Below are 20,017 nucleotides of genomic sequence, written 5' to 3' on the forward strand. Positions count from 1 at the left end.
CAAGAAATTTCTTGGTAGCGCCAGTACAGTTCCCTTTTTGATAGTACTGTGTGGATTTGTGTGCATAGCGTGATACAGACAGTGCGAATATCTTTTTGCATGGCTATCTAAAATTTTTGCCCCTCCATTATGATGTATTATTCAGCCCCAATCCTGGATATGCGACCTTCCACAATAAATATTTATTCTTCCCACCCAGCGATCCGAGAGCATCTTGGTCAGCCAGAAGGGGCGTCTAAATCCCACGATATTCTTCATATTTCCAGAACCTAATTTGACCGAAGAAAGTCGCCAAAATGGTGTTGGCAAAGTCGAAGAAGAATGAGGGGCTGGGCAATACGTTGATGAACGATCGCTTCGGCAAGGGCAAAGGCTCCGATAACAGAAAGACGTCGTCTCTTATGCGAACGAACCACACAACTGGCGAGCAGTACCTCATCAACGATAAGAAAGATGCTGCATGGGTCAAAATGCGCTCCGTTACGGAGCAAGGCGCACTCGACGAATTCTTGGCCACCGCCGAGCTCGCCGGTACCGATTTCACGGCCGAAAAGATAAACAACGTCAAGATCATCCACACTGATCAGAAGAATCCGTATCTGTTGTCTTCTACTGAAGAGAGAGCTGTCCTTGGAAAGCACCGGGAGCACAAGAACCGACTAACGGTGCCACGAAGACCTCACTGGGATGCCAAGACTACTCGAGAACAGCTTGATATCCGAGAGAGAGAAGCTCTTGTCCAGTGGCGAAGAGGCTTGGCCGAGTTACAAGAGAACAACGACTTGCTCATGACACCTTTTGAACGAAATATCGAGGTCTGGAGGCAGCTGTGGAGAGTTATCGAGAGATCAGATATCATCGTACAGATCGTCGATGCGCGAAACCCTCTGCTTTTCCGATCAGAAGATTTGGAGAATTACGTCAAGGCCGTTGATGCCAAGAAGGAAAACCTGCTTTTGATTAACAAGGCTGATATGATGTCTATGAAGCAGCGCAAGGCTTGGGGTAAATACCTGAGAGAAGCGGGCATTGCCTACAAGTTCTTTTCTGCGCAGCTTGCAAAGGAGTTGAACGAGGCGAGGGAGGACGAGGAGTACAGCTCAGACGAGGAGCCAGCTTTCTCCTCAAGACAGGCTGAGAAGGCCAAGGCTGAGAGTGATGAAGAAGAAGAAGTTACTGCTGCAGAAGAACAGGGGGAGAGCTCAGGAAACAAGGCGGACGAAGACGAAGATACCCAGATTCTGACAGTTGAGGAGCTTGAAGAAATTTTCTTAAGATATGCTCCATCTGATAGAGGTAAGTCTTTATAAACAAATCAATGAACGATAATGGCTGGAATGCTAACTTTTGGACAGAAGCGGACAGCAAGCTCCAAGTTGGTCTAGTCGGCTACCCCAACGTGGGTAAATCTTCAACCATCAACGCCCTGATCGGAGCCAAGAAGGTATCCGTCTCTTCAACACCAGGAAAGACAAAGCACTTCCAGACCATCCATCTCAGTGAGCGAGTCGTCCTGTGCGATTGCCCTGGTCTCGTCTTCCCCAACTTCGCCACCACAAAAGCCGATCTCGTCACCCAGGGTGTGCTGCCCATTGACCAGATGCGTGAGCACACGGGTCCCGTGGGCTTGGTCGCTCAGAGAATCCCCAAGCCCTTCCTTGAGGCCATCTACGGTATCAAGATTCACACAAGGCCGATCGAGGAGGGAGGCACTGGCATTCCTACGGGTGAGGAGTTGCTTCGCGCTTACGCCATTGCTCGTGGCTTCCAGACACAAGGTCTCGGCCAGCCAGATGAGGCACGAGCATCAAGATACATTCTGAAAGACTACGTCAACGGAAAGCTCCTCTTCGTCCACCCTCCGCCGGGTATCGAGGACGGAAACGAGTTCAACGAAGAGCTCTACGACGAGGCGCATCTCCCCGAACGCCGCCGTGGTGCTTTCATCGCCGCCACGGAGGCTCTCTCCCTAGGAGGCGATGAGGACAGTCTCGCCTCGGAATTCGTCGGCCTTCCACAGGGCCCCAAGTCCAAGAACCTGGATAAGAACTTTTTCACGCCAAAGAATGTCCGGGGGCATGTGAACGTGCCGTTCAACTACAAATACTCAGAACAGGGTCAGGGTAGCGTCATGGGCGGCGCCAAGGCGCTCAGTGGGCGCAAGGCCCGAACGGTAGTTGCCCTAGAGAATGGCTTGGACCCAAAGGAGATGCAGATGGGATCGAGTAAGAAGCACTACAAGGGAGGTCAACGCGATGGTAAACACAGGAAAACAAGGAGAACGGCGCCCAAAATGGAGGACTAGATACGGAGGAGAGAAATAGCTTTTTTTTTTTCTTTTCCTTTATTTGAGTGAAACTGGTAAAAGACTGTGTGGTTATTTCGTCCATCAGCTAGGTGACTTTTCTTTATGCAGTTCATAGGTAAATATGCCGTAAGGATGGCTGGCGCCTAATACATGATTATCTTGAAGACCATGGAGAATGATAGTTTAAACAAGAAAGAAAGAAGAAAAGTAATAAGTTTATATATGTAACCCACACAATGTGACCAAGAAATATCCACAATTGCTCATCCCAGAACAAAAATGAAAAGAAAAGCCCCAGCAGTTCTCCTTCCCTTTTTTTCGCCCTCCCATCTGTCTTATGCTATTAACAATTGTCTAATTTTTTTTAACGCTTCCAGACTCCACATCATTTCTTCTCCTGAGACTTGGGCTTTTTCAAAGACTTCGGATCCAGACCTCTCCTCCTCATGGCGTTCTTCTTAGCCTTCTCCATGTACTTGACATCTTCCTCCTCGTCGAATGCGCTAAAGTCAGATTTTTCGGTGCCAGTCTTGCCCTTGCTCTTCTTCTTAGTAGACTTGTCTTCCATCTCGGTGTCCTCATCGGTTGTGATGGGTGTCTTGTCGATGACCTCCTCATCGCCAGAAGCAGCGGCGTTGCCGTTCTTCTTACCGGCAGCACCAATGGCATTGGGCGGCGTGGGGCCAATCTTCTGGAACTTGGCGACGTAGAAACCGTCAATGTTGTGGGCATGGGGGTAGAATCGGCGGGTGAGCTTGAGACTGGGGTGGAACTTCTTGCCCATGTAGCTGGTGAAGCCCTCCTTGCCAAAGGGAATGCCAGCGTCGACCAGCTTTACGTTGGGACGACGAGACAAGGCGTAGGCAACAACACTCTCGCTAATAGGAGGATAAAAAGTTAGAAGTCTGCGTAGATTATGAAGAGGTGAATGGAGAAAAAAAAAAGCTTACTTTTCCTCAACAGTAACACTGCATGTAGAGTAAACAAGGAAACCACCAGTCTCACTAGCATGGTTGACTGAGTCAATCGCAGATAATAACAGCTGCTTCTGCATGTGAGGCAGTGAAATGAAATCCTTCTCATCCTTGTTGGTCTTGACGCTAGGGTCTTTTGAGATAACGCCAGTTCCAGAACAGGGGGCGTCGAGAAGTACTCTGATGGACCTATTAGATTTCTGATTCCCCATTGCATATGGCGCATGAATGTATCTCACCTGTCGAATCCTCCCATAACTCGGGGGAACTCACGACCATCGTAGCTGCAGACGATGACGTTGCGGACTCCCAAACGAGCAACGTTACCAATCAAACCCTTGGCACGCTCCTTGTTGGGATCGTTGGCGAAGACGATGCCAGTGTTCTATGGCAAAATTAGTACAGAAGTCTCATTAGATCCACCAAGGCTTGTGGGTGCCAGACTTACATTCATCATAGCTGAGCAGTAAGTGGTCTTTCCACCAGGAGCGGAGGCCATCTACTCGACAAGTCAGTCATCATCTTCAAATGACATCTTACAAGATTCACACGGTCAACATACATCAAGAACTCGCTCGTTCCTATCACACACACACGTTAGCATATATATTCACATGTCCACAAAACTGATAGGCAAGCAAGCACAGGCAGCGCTTACGGTTGAGGTGAAAGCGCCATAACGGGCAAGAAAGACGCAGCCGCCTGGATAATATAATGACCAGCAAGATACTCGGGCGTAGCACCCAGAGGAACATTGGCCTCGAAAATCTGCAGGCCGACTTTGCTCCACTTGCCCACGGGCTCAAGCGTGACACCACGGTTGATCAGCGCCTGGGCGAGATCTCTTCGGTGCGTCCGCAGGGTATTCGTTCGGATGACGACGGGACGGGGCATCTCGTTGGCCTCGAAGAAGGCGAAGGCTTCACGCGGGGTGAAGAGGTTGAAGAGCTTCTCAGCCAGGTAGGGGCTGTAGCCGTAGTACTGTGGATTCATTGCCCTTGTTAGCATGTTTATTCGAAAACAAAACAAAAAGTGAAATCTGGCAGAAGTAAGCAGTGCAGGGCGACTTACAGCACAGATATCCTTGAGCAGCTGAGCAGTATACTCTGCTCTAGATCTTCCCTCCTCCGCCAAGTTGGCAAAGTCATCCAGCACCCGTATGGTATCCGTTATCCTCTGTCTCAGCAGCTGTAGATCTGGTGCCAGCAAAGACTTGCTCTTATCCGTCAACTCGTCGTCCTCATCATCATCCTCCTCGCCAAAGATTTTAGGTCCATCAATGTTCGTCTGCATCGCAGACTCTTGCATCTCAGTCTCGGTAATTGCCTTGTCCTCGGCGAGCTTCTTGTCTAGTCTCCGTGAGAGACCTGCAATGTTGGCGGCAGTGAGCTTTTCCTCGGCATCAGACTCGTCTTCGTCGTCGGAGAAGACGAATTTGCCCTTCTTGCCGCCCTCTTCCTGGTCGTCCGAATCAAATACTGAGTCGTCCTCTTCCGCATCGTCACTATCATTCTCATCATCTGACCAAATATTCTTCTTCTTTCCTCCTGAAGAAACGTCTTCATCAGAGGACCCATCGTCCTCTAACTGGTCTAGATCAAACTCGTCACCCATCTCTTCGTCGTCAGAATCCTGCTCCTGCACCGGCAGTTTCTTGGCCTTTCCATTGCTCTTCTTCGCACTGGCCTTCTTGGGCGCAGGCTCCGGCTTCTTCGCTACGGCGGCGCCCTTGGCGGTTTTGCGCTTCTTATTGCTCAGCGACGCTTTCTCGACCGGCGGCTCAACGGGCAATCCTGCCCTTCGCTTGAGGTTGGCAAAGTGCTCCTCGGACAGGGCATCGGGCATGCCCTGCTTTCTCTTCATGCGACGTCCCTGACCCATTGTTGCGACCGAAATTTGCTTGCTCAAAGACTGTGCTTTCGATCCCAATGGGTGTTGGTTGAAATGCGATGGTACAGGCGTGGATACCGACTTGATTTTTCGAAAGCCAATGGGCTCCATAGCAACTTTTTTTTTTCTGTCGCCGATTATCGATAAGCCACTAGCAGCGCCGCCAAGCAACTAAGATAATGCAAGAAATGGGCCTACCCGGTAACTGCATGGTCGTTACGGAGTACTTTTTTTTTTTTTTGGTTTTTTGTGAGGAAACAAAAAGTAATGAATTCATTCGATACATTATAATATTTATTTCTCCATTATGCTATAATTGATGTAGTTTTTCTACGAAAAGGTGAAAAATTGGTCACGTTTCTACGCTTCACCTATGCAGCATCTTCACCATGTATGTCCCACTGACTCAAAGCCGGGTAATACCAATCACAAATTCCAAACTACACTCTCTCATACTCCAAACAATCCTCAACATAGACCAAGTAAATGCATCAGGTAATTAAAGATGCTATGAAAAATGATTTAATTCCACAAATATGGTAAATCCGCTATGTGCTATCGTATGTATATGGGTATCCTCTGACAATTCCTTAAACTCGCTCCAGCAAGGACATTTCATGCAGACGTTTTTGTAAAAAAAAACCTATGACATGCTATGCCCGCCCAAAATAAAAACTCCATGCATGGTCTTTCTAAACATGCGAATAAAAAATGACAGGTTCCATCGTCTCCGTCTCCCTCCAACCGAGCCCCTCTCCCTCTTGTTTAGGGAGAAATAGATACCACGCCTTTCCATGCACGAACGCGTACGTCGTGTTTCCAAGGGAAATATGACACATGAGAAATGAAAATAAAGACAAAGAAAAAACTAACTAACTTTAGGCCTTCCTAAACACGCGCTTGGTGCCTCCAGCCTTTCCAATCTCGCCAAACTTCTTCTCGTTTGGCTTCTTATCACTGCTGCTGGCCATGAGTACCTTCTCTTTAATGCTTTCAACCCAAGCCTTGCTCTCTTCACTCATTTCAATCTTCTTAGCTCTTGGTCCTGCTAGACCCAAGAAGGAGCTTTCATCCTCTACCCAGCTTTGCCGAGAGCTAGGCCTCGAAATTGCTGAGCCCTCAGATGGGGGTGTACCTTGCGCCGGTTGGCCTGGGGTTACCGGGGTCTTTGGCCGCAAGGAACTATTGACGCTGCTCCTCCGTGACTTGCGTGTCGTCGGCATAGGACTGGTAGAAGAGCGGTTATCGGCAGTGGTAGGGGAGCGGCTAGGAGGGCTGGAGTGGGTGGAGTGGGTAGGTCCAGGAGTCCGAGTATTATCGCGAACCTCTACCTTGGTCCTATCTTGGCCTGTCGAACGGCGACCATGGTGCATAGCGTACTCCTTCAAGTATTCGGACAAGTCGGCCCATCCACCACCTACGCGGACCATGACTCGCTCTCCATGCTCTCCAACGCAACGGATGAATAGCTTAATGGGAGCCTCGTTGTCCGATCTGGAGAGATGATAAACTCTAATCGGATAGTGGCCCTTGGAGCGCGTCCTTTGTTTGACAGGAGACAGGGTAAATGAAGGCGTGGCAGTTCGGGTTGACATGCCCGATGTGCTCCGCTTGACTGGTTCCTTGGAGGCTTTCTTCCTCAGCCGAGGGAGCTGGAGGTCTGGCGGGTTAAGATTGATGCCCGACGTTCCATTGGTAAGCTTGATTCTAGCTGGTATAGATTCGATAATCTGGGTGATTTGCAGGCGCAGTTGCTGCTCTCCCGCACTTTCTCGGCGAGAGGGCGGGGCGGGCACGTCGGGCAGATCGGGAGCATACGAATCTTCAAAATCATCCAAGAAGGAATCTTCATCATACGCTGATCTGAAAAATGACTCGTCGTCCTCGGCAATTGGCGCAACCATGGGGCTGTCGAGGAGACCCATGTTTTCCCTAGTACGGCGCTCTACTTCCGGAGGCGAGCTTGGTGGGCTATCGCCATCCGCGTACAGAGCCTCGCGGAGTCGACTCCTAGGAACGGCAGGAGATGCAGAGATTTCAGGCATATCGCTTGAAGCATCGTCGGCGTATCTGGATGTGGGGGAGCCAAAGTTACTGGGCCCGTTAGGCAGAGGTGGTAGATCCAGCTCATCTTCCTCGCTGATAGCTGACATATGATCATCTACCATGACGGGATCTTCAGGAGAGGATCCAGACTCGGGGGTGGGATGATCTTCGGACGAGGACAATTCATCTTCTGCAATTGGGTCGAGATATGCTCCATGGTCCGAATCACCCATGGGGGGCAATAGCAACAATGGCGGTGAGAGTTTGTTGCTTCCCGAACCCGCCTCTCTTTCGGAAGTGGATTGGCGGGCCCTCGTTGGAGACGGCGATAGTGAGGAGGCCTTTCTGGTTGAAGCCTTGGTCTTGGCCAGCTTGGCCTCGGCCATCATTCGCCCGCAGGCAGAAACCCACTCTCCGAAGCCCTGCTCAACATCTTCCAAGCGGTTGAGCCAGTCATCTGGGAGCGTGTCTGGAGAGCTCTCCAAGCAGTCTAGCATATAATCCAAAGTACGGCCGGGCTCGGCAACTTTGAGTGCGAGTGACTGTTTCCGGGCATCAAAGTCTTTGTCAGTCAAGGTGCGGGCAGGCAGGACAATGGCCTTTCTACTGGGTTGCTCCATCTCCCAGTGGGACTGGGAAATAGCTTCCCAGTTCTCGCCAAGGAGAGCTTCCACTTCCTGGATCGCTTGCAAAAAGGGGTTGACATGTCGGAGGACGATGATGCGCATGTGCCACAGCTGCAGCTGGCGAGACAGTTTTGCCAGATTGGGCAGGGTTCGTATAACAATGGCGGTGATGAGGACAGAGATGTCCTCCATTTTGTGATAGCTCGATAAGGCCGATAGCATCGATCGACTGGGGTCCATGTTCATTGGGGTACCCGGCCTTGACAGCGGCAGGATGTGGTCGCTTATGACGTGACCTTTGATCTCTTCCAGATCCAGTCTATCCATAGCTTGATTGATCTGGTTGATTCTTGATTCGTATTTTTCCACCTCTTCAGCGAGGAGGCTTCCCATGTATTGTTTCTTCTCAGCCTCCTCTCCAGGGGCCGGGGCCTGGGCGAAAAGCTTCCTTTGCGTATTGCTAGGCTCCAGGAAACCCTCGGAACCCCCGTGTTTTGGCCAATTCCAATGGTCCAGCTCGTCGAGCCATTGCCAGATTTCGTGGGATGCCATGGCCGTTCGCATTGCGAAGTCCCGGTCGACGGCGGAAGCTTCTGCGAGGCATCCCCTTAAAACACCGTCAGGCGGTGTTAGCGCTTCGACAAGTTTCGCCGGGTCAAGATGAGTAAAAAATTCATCGGCAGGGCGCTGTCGAGCGGCCAGTAACTGGCCGGGTGTGGGAGTCGAAAGCCGCTTGGGCTTGACGAGGATGGGCGAATCGTTCATGATTGCTCAATTCTTCGTGGGGGCGTCGCGGTTGGCTTTGGTTGTTCGCGCGTACAAGCTAGATGTAACGGCGATTCCACCGAGGCATGTTCTGCCTTGTCGGCGTATAAAAGGAAAAAAAAGCAGAAGAATGTGGGTTTTTCGTGTCCTTGATAGCTTAATCGTTCGTCATGGACCGGGTGGGATTAAGACAGCGATGATTCGATTTTCGTTGGTGATGCCCATAGTCGACGGAGATCGGCGGTGATGGGATGTTTTTGCGGCTATGAAGTGAGAGCCATGCGACCAAAAAGCTATAAGCCGTCAAGCAACAAAAATTTTAACAGGCAAGCGCAGGGAGGCAGTTCGCCTCTTTCACTTGCCTGGGTCTTCCCTTGCTTTCTGGGGAAAAAAAGGAATCAGGGTTGACAAGCGAGACAGGGAGAGAAGGAGGGAAAAAAAAGCAAGACGACACGCTGAATAGATAAATGCAGAGACGCGGCGAAGGCGACGAGCTAACTCCACGCTCTGGGGGAGACTCTCCAATGGTGTCTGTTCCCACTTCCCCTGGTGTAGCTAAGCCGCGGAGTGTCGCGGAAGGAGAGGGAATGACGGGGTGTCAGACAGAGACCAGCGCAGCGATGCTAAAAGCTGCACAGCTGCACGACTGCAGTAGATGGTCCTGACGACCAAGGCAGCAGGCCTGTAACGGCGTCCAAAAGGTGTTTCGGCTTGGTGGTTGGGCACACGCTGGATGGTGCCACCTCAGTGCTGCTGCTGCGCTGGCAAGGCCTCCGGGTAAGCGGGCGGCGAATGAGCTGCTGGCGACCGACGTGGAGCTCGATGTACGGAGTATGCGTTTGCGAGTTTATGCGTGGGATCCGATCCAGTCCAGGCTTGGTGTATGTATGCAATGGGGCGCGCACGCGTGCGTAGGGAGTTTGCCACAGGGGGATCTGGTTTGTTGGGATGGGGGCTGTTTGGGAGGGTTTTTTTTTTTTTTTTCTCGGGCGATTACATTAAAATCTTGTACAATCAACAGAAAAGAGGCAATCGGAAACGACAGTCGCGAAGCAAAGCGGCCAAAGGCCTGGTATAAAGGCGGGAGCGAATGACTGGGTGTGAACGCGCGCGCGAAAAGAGTGTGAGAGTAAGTGAGACAAGGGCGCGGCTGGAGAGACTGAATCAAGGGGCAAAGAATGACGGGCCTTGTCCACAGCAATGGGGGACAGTGAAGGCAGAAATCACAGCTGAAAAGGGGAGCAACGCAAGCGAGTGACGAGCAGATCCGCAACAGAGCAAAACGGCGGCGATGGACATTGAAAGAGTAAGAAGAGGAAAAAAGAGGCCAAAAAAAGAAATGAGCGAGCGAGAAAGAGCGTGAACGAGAGACGCCGAGCCTTCACGGACGGCTGGCGCGCCGCGCGACAGACTGCGGTAAAATGGAAGATGGGCTATTGCCTAGGTACCAGTATAAGGTGGCCAGCAGACCTCATCAAACTCGCTCTCTAAGAATGCCCGGGGCCAGCGGGAACCACGGCGGGCCACAGCGCCTTGACGCCATTGTATCCGCGCTGGAGGCCCTGCCAGAGCGCCAGTGGGTGCGCTGTGGATGTCCTGTAGATTGTCCGCTGTGAGTGCTGTGCCAACGCGACCCTCCTCCGAGGCCAGGCCCGCTGGGTCAAGCCCCCGGCGCTTTCGCTAAGGCCCATTAGCGCCATGCTCCCATGGCAGCTCTCATTTGCCGCCCTCCCGCCTGGCTCCTCATTTGACAAAACGGCGGACAATCTTATTCTGGCGGCAGGCTAAGTTTAGTGTCGCCAAACTTGGTGCCTGGTACCTGGACTACTGCGTACTCGTATTGCGGGTTTCAAGTCGCGGTCGGTGGGCTGCGTGTTCGAGTGAAGTAAATATTTACTTAAGCGGAGCATAGATAATGCCGCGAGACGAAACAACCAAAGCAAATGGGCAAGGAAAGGAGAGCGAGCAAGAGTGTGTGAGTGTGTGAGAGTATGCGTGCGTCTATGCGTTTGCGCATCCAACGCCACTCGTCCATCATATATCGATGAATGATAAGGTACCTATTATTTAGTCTCCCATCAAACCAGATTTTTCTCTTCTCTTTTCTTTTTGTTCGTCCAATGTCGCGCCTCTCTCGTCTCCACACCTCCCATCCAGACGGTACTGTACTATCCAAATCCTCCCAAGTTCCAGCCCAATTTGAGACACCATCTCAGCTTTTTCCTTTGTCATTGGCCTCTTTCATTTTCTCTCTGATTCTCCAAGGACCCTCGCCCCCGGACCCTCACCGATAAGACAAGCGAGAAGAGTGCAGTAGCAGAAAAAAACTTTGAGACAGAAAAAAGGACGACCCCAGCCATGCCAGATTCTGCGCTTCCGCAGCCCCGTAATAGCGCGTTGCCAGGGTCGTCAAGCAAGCAAGAAAAACGCGCCGAGACATGACCTTCACCTCGTCCATTGTGAGGCGGCGTGGAGCCCAATCTGCTCTGTCCTCCCTTGCCTTGCTAGCTACTTGTACTAGCAGCTACATACTTGTACATACCAGGTAGTCCCCGTACAATCTTGGGGGGCTAGATTCAAATGAGAGAGACAGAAAACGTCACAAGCACCGCACGCACGTCCTCGTGGTCCGTACCTAAATGTACTCCTTACATGCGCTGCAATGCCGGCCCACGATGCGACTCAGTAAGCCCATCTCCGCCGCTGCGCACGTGAATGCCCAGGATTGCTGCATGCGCCTTAAATGCCACATTTACGAAGTACCTACATACATACGTGTTACCACACGCAGTACCGGCCAAAGGCAAGGTACCGACATGACACGCATCGATTGGCCTTGGGCGTGGACACGCTACACACCGACGCATGCACGACAGCCTGTCCATCACTTGGCCCGGCGGCCGAAAAGCCTGAATGTCTCGGCCATCAGCCCGCAGCTCCCAAAAGTGAATGCGTCCGAGGTGGCGGAAGTACTGCTGCATGAGTGCCCGGCAGATAAGTGCCTGGTATTGGCACACGTCCTTGGATCTGTGCGTAATACTGTAGTCTACCTTGTTTGATGCCATGCTGCTGGCGCGCGCGATGCAGCACTTAGACCTACGAAGTCATATACTCGGCACATTTGCATTGGGCCACAATCATCCTGTAACAGCGTCGCATTTATTCATCAATGCAAATGCACTTATTCATCAATGCAAATGCACGTTGAAGATGTAAAACTACAATTCTTGACGCTGCTAAGCGCCCACTGCCGCATAGAACCAAGTCCGTGTCTTTTTCTAACCCTTGTCGACTCTGAGTGCAGCAAGCTAGGCAGCGGCCCGCCTGCCGGGCCTTGCTGCGTCTGACAAGCTTGAAACACCCACCTTCAATTTATCATTATCATTATCATCATCGTCAACGACAACAATAACCAGAATCGGACAATCCTAACCGAAAATTGTATGACAAAAAAAAAAAAAGAAAAGGAAGACAGAACTGAAGGAAAGAAGAAAAAAAGAATAATAGAAAAGATTCGAGGATGGAGATAAAAATCCATTGTCAAACGAAAACCATGATAATCCAATAAACAGCTGTCGTCAGATAGAAAATCAAAGGCTTTTCGCCCCTTTTTAGCGGAAGCACTCCCATAGTAAACCCAGATGTACCCAAACGCCCAAATCTCCACATCTCTCCCCAACTTCGTTTTTTGTATACCCTGAAACTGGGCGAGCAAAACGTTGCAGTATGAATTCTCCCATCATCTGCTTACTTGCTTGCTTGCTTGCTAATATGTTTGTTTTGTTCAATTCAAATGGTGGCTTCAGGTGGCGGCCGGAAGAGTACCGTCCACGTTGGTGTTAAAGACCCAATCCAGCGCATCATCGGTGCCTGTAGCACCAGTAAACGCAGAGGCCATCAGCGTCTCATCGGTAGCGGTGACTCCTTCGGGAGGAAACTGTAGCCACTGGTCTACATCAAAGTCCGTGCCAGCCACCGCGTTCCAATCGAATTCGTCATGGCCCTGCATAAAGTCCACGTCCAAAATGCTGTCCATTTCCATGTGGACTTCATCCGAGCCGCCGCTAACACTCGGAGTCAAATTCGAAGAGTCAAACTCAGTATGCGGAGGAGAATTGACCGCTTCAGTCCCCTGGGCAGTAGGATTGACCGACCCCGGAGGCCCCATTGGCTTCTGCACTGGCTTGGGCTTCTGGTTGAAAAGTGTCTCAGAAGCCGTCATATACGGCGCATTCTCAGGTGGCGGCGTGTGTGTGCCAAACTCAGGGGGGACTTCTTTCATCATTGCCAAAGTCGACGGTTCGACCGTTGCATTAATATCAATGGCTGCCTTCCTGAGAGCGGCATCCAGGAACCCGGTAGCATAGTCAGCAGCAGCATAAATCTCGCGCAGCTTCTCCATGACACGCATGCACTGGCGGAAGCCTCTTGTTGCTCGGCCGCGAGCCTCTGGCATGGGGTTCTTCATTTCTAACAGATGGATGATCATGGCAGGAAGTATCACCGTCACACCCGTAGTAGGCAAGTATCTCTCCAGGCGGAGGTGGTGCAGCTCCGTAGCCATACTCGTAATGTGTGTCGCCGCATCCTTCACCTTGAGGCGTGACATCTCCTGCACTTGGCGAGATGCGGTCGGTGCCTGCATGGGGGACGACGGTAGGAACTGAGGACGATGCAGAGCAGAAATGGTGGTGTGGTATACCATGTGGAGCAGCGTTCGTTGAACCGCAACGGTTGCCCTGCCGTTCTTCGTGTCTGCAGGAACCAGCATGCGGTACTGACAGCACTCGGGGAGCGATGCCACCCATTCCTTGAGCTCCCCATCGACAATCTTGACGCTGTCTAGATTATCCAGTTTCTTATTGGGGAACAGCATCATTGTGCTGTTCGTGGTGTTCTCCGGCTTCATATTGTCTCGAATAAGAACAGAGTACTGCGCCTTTAGCATGTGGCTAATGCAAATGCATAGCTTCGCCTTGGCAATGCACATGATGGCAAGCTCCCGCTGCATCTCTACATCACGCATTAGCGTGCATTCCGGGGGAACAACAGTCACTTTGTCTGGCAAGACGGCCAGCTCAAAGTCGCTCTCCGCGAGCATCGGCACGTCGAAATCCTCATCCTTGATTCTCGTCGGGCGTCTCATGCCCAGAGCAATAAGACGATCACGCATGAAACATGACCACCATATACGCTTCCAGAGCTTCTGGGTTGGCACAGCCATGGTGGTGACCTCAGGATTGCGATGAAGCCCAATGGTGTGAGCCAGTGATATCGCCACACCCATCCAATGCCAGGTATCTTTCTGGTCGTCGGGTGTCTCATACCAATACGTCATCAGCAAAAGCCCTTGGACAAGAACCAGGCGGTCTGATTCGTAATCGAAATCGTAGAGTAGCTATTGACATGTGAATACGGGTCTCTTTTGGGGGGGGGGGTTAGTTCCGTCATCTGCAAGCACGGAGTATGTGCACGTGCAGAATCCGAAAATGTAACAGAGTGGCTTACCCTCGTTTTTAGGAAAAAGGCTTTTCTAGCAGCCTTGCGGGTTGCATAACCCGCTTCGCGCAAGTGTCTCATGTCGACAAAAGCAGTCGCGGAGAACATGACGGCATGGTAGAGAAACAGACTGATCTGACCCTCTGAACCATCGTAGCGGTTGATGACGCTGAGAAAGGGGAGAAGGTCCATAAGAGGCATGTAGGGATGGACAAACTCAATGTAAGCACGCAGGAGCGCATTCTGCAGCGAGAGGCAAGGGACGCTCAGCGCACCCTTTGCGTGCAGGTAGCGAACATCTTCTGGAGAGATTTTGCTAGGCAAGGGCCGCACGAATGGGGGTAACTGGCCACTCGCCTCTGGGTCGCCTAGCAGGCTGATCGACTGTGAGGTGCGAGAAGAGGCATGGCCCACGGAAGTGGCCGAGTTCGCCCAGGAAGATCGGCTGGCTTCTGATAATTGACCCTTGCTGAGCAAAATTGGTTCGTTTCGATATGCTGAGCGTTGATCTAGCGGACCCGTATGGTCCTGTGGTCAGCATGGCTTTCGTCCGAAAAAGCATGGTGATGTTCAGTTTAGCTTCGTTGCACATGCCAATCGCTTGATTTTGCATGTGAAAGAAGAGCTCCGTCATTGTTTTGGACAAACACCAAGTACGCATGTAGGGTTGTGTCCTGTGACGATTCCTGAATGGGCACGCCAATGGCTCTAGCACAGCCGGGTGGGTCAGGGGGAAGGGATGCAGAGTGCGGAGAAATTGGAGAGAACCCCAAAAAATTGAAACAATAAAGAGTATGGCTTACAGATCATGTGAGGCACATGGCCGTCGATACCGGTATTGGGAAGCAGACCGCTCGATGGGTCCAGGCTTGCGGGCGAGAGAGACGAACCACCGCTGGTTCGTCGCAAATCTGCGCTGTTGATGGCAATCGGGTTAGACGGAGGTGCTTTGCTGCGCAGCTGAGCCTCGGCTGATTGGCCCTGCCCCACGATACTAGGCGTAACGAGATTCTTTCTAGAAGAGATTTCGCGTCAGTGGATTCGTTAATTGGGGTATTGATGGCAAATCACGATCAACCCCGGGTCCCTTGTCGACTCTCCTCCAAACCTGCCTCACCGCCGTCCAAGCGTTCTCACGTGCGAAGCGCCAGTGCCGAGATTCGTGGAGAATCACGTAATCTGGAACAGTCGCAGAGAAGCTCCGTGGCCAGCTGGAGAAGGGAGAGGATAGTTGTGTATGTGTATAGAAGGAGTATACACAGGGCTGGATTGATTGCATTGGAACAGAAAGGAAAACTCACTTTCTCCGGCGGCTCTCCTGGACAATGCACTAAGAGGGGGGAACAGGGGGTTAGCCATATGACAGATGGGATGGGATAGCAAAGTCTCTCGTGAGAAGCGAACGATGTGCCATAGATTGCGTACCTCAACATTGTCCCAACGGCAGTTTCCGCAAGGAGCCCCCTCAACTACATCGCATCGGACTTTGCGCGCGCGGCACGATACACAGGCCCGGGCGGCACGTCGCTTTGTAACCTTGTGTGGAGGCTCAGAGCCGTCGTCGGCAGCTGCTCGTTTCTTCGATTTGTCGTTGGGTCGCCCATTGGCAGTGGAAGCATTGTCGGCCGGTTCTGGTGACGGTGAAATTGACGGCGAGCCTGCATTTACCCCCGAATCGTCTAGGGCAGCTTCTGACGACATTGTAGCGGCCTGTGAAGTTGACGGAGAAGCTAAAAAGCGTATAGAAAAAGGAGGTTCTAAGAGAGATGGTCTCTATGTGTGTATCCAAAGCTATATGTGGAGGTCGTGGTGTACTTGACAGCACCCGCCTGGAAAAAAACAGCCCCTTTGTGGCTCGTAACGTTTGGATGAGCTCAGAGCCTCTTGGGATGGACCGCAGAGTGCATGTGTCTCAGGCGAGCTGATGGCTAACAACCAGAAAACAGTGATAGTAGCTCAAAACATGTGTTCTAAGAAGAGCCGGTTTTGGTGGTGGCGAGCAAGGCTCGTATCAGGTGCTGGAATGGTGACGTCGCACGCAGGCTGGAAGGAGAGCTGAATTCCACACTGGCCGCAGCAGTACACTCTTACTCATGTATGAATCGTCAGAAGGGAAGGCTGTGGAACTAGAGAAACCCACGGCTATGCCGGCTGTGATGTCGATGAGGTCGAGGTGTCGAGACGAGATGGATCATTGAACAAACAGGAGGAGGAGTCACAGAGGGCTGGGTAGCGTGGGGTAGAAGAGGATCATGGAAAGGAAAGAAAGAAAAGAATCAGTCGAATTGCTTGAAGAATCCGGGGGTGGATTATCGGAAACGGGGCCAGAGCCAAGAGGGGCGTGTGGATTCCCACGGTCCGGGCTATTCTCTACAACTCAACTTGGCCCTGTCTGTCTTAATAACTCTTGACTCTTTGTGCGCATACACTGGGGCCGAGAGCGCTGTGGACGTGGCTGCGCCGTTTCCCCATTACCAATCTCCATCATGGACTTGCTACTGGATGAGACTAAGCTTGTATCCTCCCTGCGTGATCGGTGATCGGGGTACGAGCCCAGAAGTGTCGAAGCTTGTGCGTTCGTTTAGCGCTGTCTAACGAATGGCCATTCTAGGGCCAAACACCGTTCTCGGGAGGAAGGGCGAGGAATGAATGGCCAGCCACGGTGAAGGCCAAAAGGAGTGGAGCGCCGGGTGTGAAAAAAAAACAGTGTGGAGGTTGTCGAGGCCGGGGCGACGCCACGGGACTCCGGACGCTGACGAGCTGGGTTTGGAGGGATGGCAGACGCCATGCACGCCATGGATGGTTCTGGCTTGGTTGGCTGGCTGTGCTGTACTGTGCTGTGATGTGCCGGATCGGTTGGATCCAGAGCTGCCTGTGACGGATCCGTCTATTCCGCCGATTTGGCGGCATGTGATGTCGTTTTGAAGGGAGCAAGAGCGTAGGCACGTGAGACGGGCAATGCGTGTTGAAGAAGATGCGGCTGAGAACGTCAAGCGGCTCGATTTGATTGCCTCAGCGTGGATAGAGTTGTCTTGTGCTTCGTATACCTTGGTAGTATATGCTGGGTTGTTGCAGCTAGTACGGAGTGTGTACATAGAACTACTGCTAGTTGGAAAACGCATGGCTGGCGGTGACTAGGGCCGTCGTTGTGGCCTCCTGTCTAGCCCTTACATGAAGTAGTCTGGTGTCTCCAAGTATTAGCACCTTCTGGAGGCAACTTAGAACTGCCAATCCTTACTGTAGAACAAGCTTAGTAGTTGTGGCTTTTTTTTACCTCTGCTTGATGATGAAGCTGCGCTGAAAATCATGAGGATGACTCTTTGCAGCTGCGGGAAGTACCATCGTGGACTGCGGAAAGAAGCCAATGTCTCTCTACCGTACCGGCCGGGTAGTCATCTCACTGCATTACCGCCCAAATATACACGACCAGATACCAGCTCGTACATGCTTCCAGGTACCGCCTCTGGCCTGTCATCTTCCTCTTCTTGTGTCATCTTCCTCTTACCTCATCGGTGCATTAGTGCTTGGTATCCACGATACTTTGCCTTGTCAACCCCGTGCTAAGACGGACAACAAACCCCGAATCATCTGCCAGTATTATTTGATTTACTAACCTCCTTTGCGACGAGCCCGACTGGATCGTTTCTCACACGGCGCAAGCAGCAGCCAGACCCGTTGTTGAAGTGGAGCAGCAAGCACAAGTATGGTGAAAAAGTGGTGATGTTGTTTAGTGCACGATGGCTACAAACGCTAGTACCGTTGTAGCGCCTTGTTGCATGTACCGTATCCGCCTGTACTTACCAAGGTATTGACACAACAACGTCGGGATGCCCGTTGGATATAAAAGCACAAGTCTACTGCCGGTGCTGTGTATTTATTGTTTACCTATTCAGTGCCGTGCCATTGGCTAGATGCCTGCCTGTACGGCATATAATAGTATCTCTTTCATAATTGCGCCTCAGAAATGCACAATCAATGCGAAAGAGACAGCTCGCCGCGTTTCTCTCGCTCGCATCCAGCGTTGACACACGCCATGCCTCGTAGGCACTGCCTAACTTGTACAACCTTGTACCTTGATGGAGCACGCCCAGACGGCGGCAGCTGCGATCGCGCTTGACACCCTTGCGCTTGCCAAGTAGGATTGTCTTAGGTAATGTTCGCGAATTCATGTGTATGGGGATGATGAAAATTTTGCTCTCCTTTCTCTCTCAACTCTGATGGAACGTGCGGGAAAAAGAGACAAGTTCGCTTTTTACTCCCTATTCACCTCAAGCCCTGCAGATTGTGTGGAGACACCAGTTGTTTCTCTAGAGCCACTTGGGCGTTGATTCAGGATCGACATTGACGACGGCGACTAGCTTTGCATGGAGGCCGCGACGTTACGCACAAGCAAGACTTATCTTCTCCATTTGCATTGATGCGAGCGTCCAGGCATGTTCTATATCCAGATTTGTTGTCTGTGCATATGCTAAACACCCCTTTTGCGTCTTAGGGCGCACGAGAAAAAAAGTGTCCGATGATACAGGGTAAGTTTGCCGCTGTGTTGGTCAGCCTCACTAGGTACACCTCTTACTAAGTATTGAATAGTGTAAATATGTACCTATCTAGCATCGTTCGACGCTCTTATAAGAGATGCCATTGCACAACAAATGCGAGTTTTTTTTTTTTTTTTTTTTTTTAAACTTTCATCAATCATGGGCTCAGCTCTTGCTATGTACCAAATCGTAGTAGCATCTGCTCCCTCCTGTATCAAAGGTCATGACTCTCGCTTGAGCAAAAAAAGCTGGGTCTTCTGCATGCTTCCCAAAACAAACCATGCCCCGCTTGTCCGAGCGATAGTAGCGGACAGCGGGAATAACGCAGGTGCAATATGCACAGTGAAACGCGGTGCCAATTCTGTGTACACCGGTCCATCAGTTCGGCAGTTCTTTATACACACAAGGCCGCAAACGAGGCAGAGGGATGCGCATGAAATGGACACATGCAAATAACCAGACACTGCGCTCTGTAACCAGCTCCTCATGCAGGCCTGCCTCGAATTACTGCAGGCCAGGGAGTCTGCTGTAAATCTCTCTTTCTCTCCTTGTTTTAAAAAAATGTGGCCATTGTTTTTCCCGCCTTTCCTGGTAAGCCCCAAGCCCAAACAGCGCAAGATGGAACTTGCCGATCGCTTTTCAGGTCTAATTTCTGCGTGCCCTCCTGACCATTGTTTGGCTGCCGCTAAAGACTCCTGGTCGCTGCACTGCAGGCCAACGACCTCATCGGGGATATGTGGGCCTTACGGGAGAAACCGCAGAGTGTGGATCCCCCGCTACCTCGGGAGGCCGTCCGGCATTTCTGGCCCTTTCCCTCCATTGCGCACACGCAGGTCGAGTGGCCGCCTCCGCGAGATGGACGGGAGTTGCCACACCGATGGAGGGCTGCAGACGGACATTTCCTTTGACCAAGAGAGCAGGACGAGGGAATGACGATGCGATCGGCGAGGTGGATCCAGCCCTGTGAAAGCGTCTGCGTGGGTGAGTCCGGCAGGTGGATGCGGACCTCCAGAACCCGGCAGAACAAATGGGCAGAAAATAGCACACTATGTAGTTAGTTATGCCCTGGAAAATGGAAGTTCTAGTGCGCAGTCAACTGGCCTCTAGTCCGTACAGTCCGTGGAGGCCAGCATTAGTTTCCATGGAGCGCAGAGGCATGCAGCATGCTACTGTACTCCGTACCAGCGAGGAAAATAGGGCAGAAGCGTTGGTTCTCCGTTCGGTCGCCGCGACAGACCCTCGGCCCTCCGAGCTACCTCGGTGGCGTTAGCCGCTTTCCGAGCTTCAAAGCTCTATCTGGAGCTCACTAGCACTCGTCGAAGTAGTATAGATTGTGTTGAAGATCTGACCCCCCTCTTTTTGCTTCATCAGATG

At 51.7% G+C, this 20,017-nt stretch overlaps 6 protein-coding genes across 6 annotated transcripts; 3 read left to right on the plus strand and 3 right to left on the minus strand.

The window, feature by feature from the left end:
• The first annotated feature begins 167 nt into the window (after positions 1–167).
• On the plus strand, positions 168–2,541 carry TrAFT101_008878 (uncharacterized protein). The gene is made up of 2 exons (XM_024899790.2): positions 168–1,296; positions 1,356–2,541. Exons 1-2 carry the CDS (start codon positions 297–299, stop codon positions 2,303–2,305), a joined length of 1,950 nt encoding a protein of 649 aa, XP_024761698.1. The 5' UTR covers positions 168–296; the 3' UTR covers positions 2,306–2,541.
• Positions 2,539–5,238, minus strand: TrAFT101_008879 (uncharacterized protein). Its single transcript, XM_024909662.2, has 7 exons — positions 4,354–5,238; positions 3,941–4,263; positions 3,845–3,863; positions 3,731–3,781; positions 3,522–3,667; positions 3,259–3,462; positions 2,539–3,186 (listed from the first exon to the last, which is right to left on the minus strand). The coding sequence occupies exons 1-7, from the start codon at positions 5,161–5,163 to the stop codon at positions 2,694–2,696; spliced, it is 2,046 nt and encodes a 681-aa protein (XP_024761697.1). The 5' UTR covers positions 5,164–5,238; the 3' UTR covers positions 2,539–2,693.
• Positions 5,239–5,472: 234 nt separating this feature from the next.
• TrAFT101_008880 (uncharacterized protein) lies at positions 5,473–10,950 on the minus strand. The gene has a single exon (XM_024899902.2). It carries the CDS (start codon positions 8,607–8,609, stop codon positions 6,051–6,053), a length of 2,559 nt encoding a protein of 852 aa, XP_024761696.1. The 5' UTR covers positions 8,610–10,950; the 3' UTR covers positions 5,473–6,050.
• On the plus strand, positions 10,103–10,397 carry TrAFT101_008881 (uncharacterized protein; the record flags this gene model as incomplete). Its single annotated transcript, XM_066128457.1, has 2 exons — positions 10,103–10,189; positions 10,260–10,397. 2 exons carry the CDS (start codon positions 10,103–10,105, stop codon positions 10,395–10,397), a joined length of 225 nt encoding a protein of 74 aa, XP_065984576.1.
• An 807-nt stretch (positions 10,951–11,757) lies between the features above and the next one.
• CTF1BETA (Cutinase transcription factor 1 beta) lies at positions 11,758–16,403 on the minus strand. Its single transcript, XM_066128458.1, has 5 exons — positions 15,534–16,403; positions 15,410–15,438; positions 14,912–15,123; positions 14,118–14,617; positions 11,758–14,007 (listed from the first exon to the last, which is right to left on the minus strand). The coding sequence occupies exons 1-5, from the start codon at positions 15,807–15,809 to the stop codon at positions 12,412–12,414; spliced, it is 2,613 nt and encodes an 870-aa protein (XP_065984577.1). The 5' UTR covers positions 15,810–16,403; the 3' UTR covers positions 11,758–12,411.
• Positions 16,404–18,702: 2,299 nt separating this feature from the next.
• On the plus strand, positions 18,703–19,551 carry TrAFT101_008883 (uncharacterized protein; the record flags this gene model as incomplete). Its single annotated transcript, XM_066128459.1, has 2 exons — positions 18,703–18,720; positions 19,357–19,551. 2 exons carry the CDS (start codon positions 18,703–18,705, stop codon positions 19,549–19,551), a joined length of 213 nt encoding a protein of 70 aa, XP_065984578.1.
• Between the last annotated feature and the right edge of the window lie 466 nt (positions 19,552–20,017).

The sequence above is a fragment of the Trichoderma asperellum genome, chromosome 5 (assembly GCF_020647865.1).
Source record: "Trichoderma asperellum chromosome 5, complete sequence".
Classification (NCBI taxonomy): domain Eukaryota; kingdom Fungi; phylum Ascomycota; class Sordariomycetes; order Hypocreales; family Hypocreaceae; genus Trichoderma; species Trichoderma asperellum.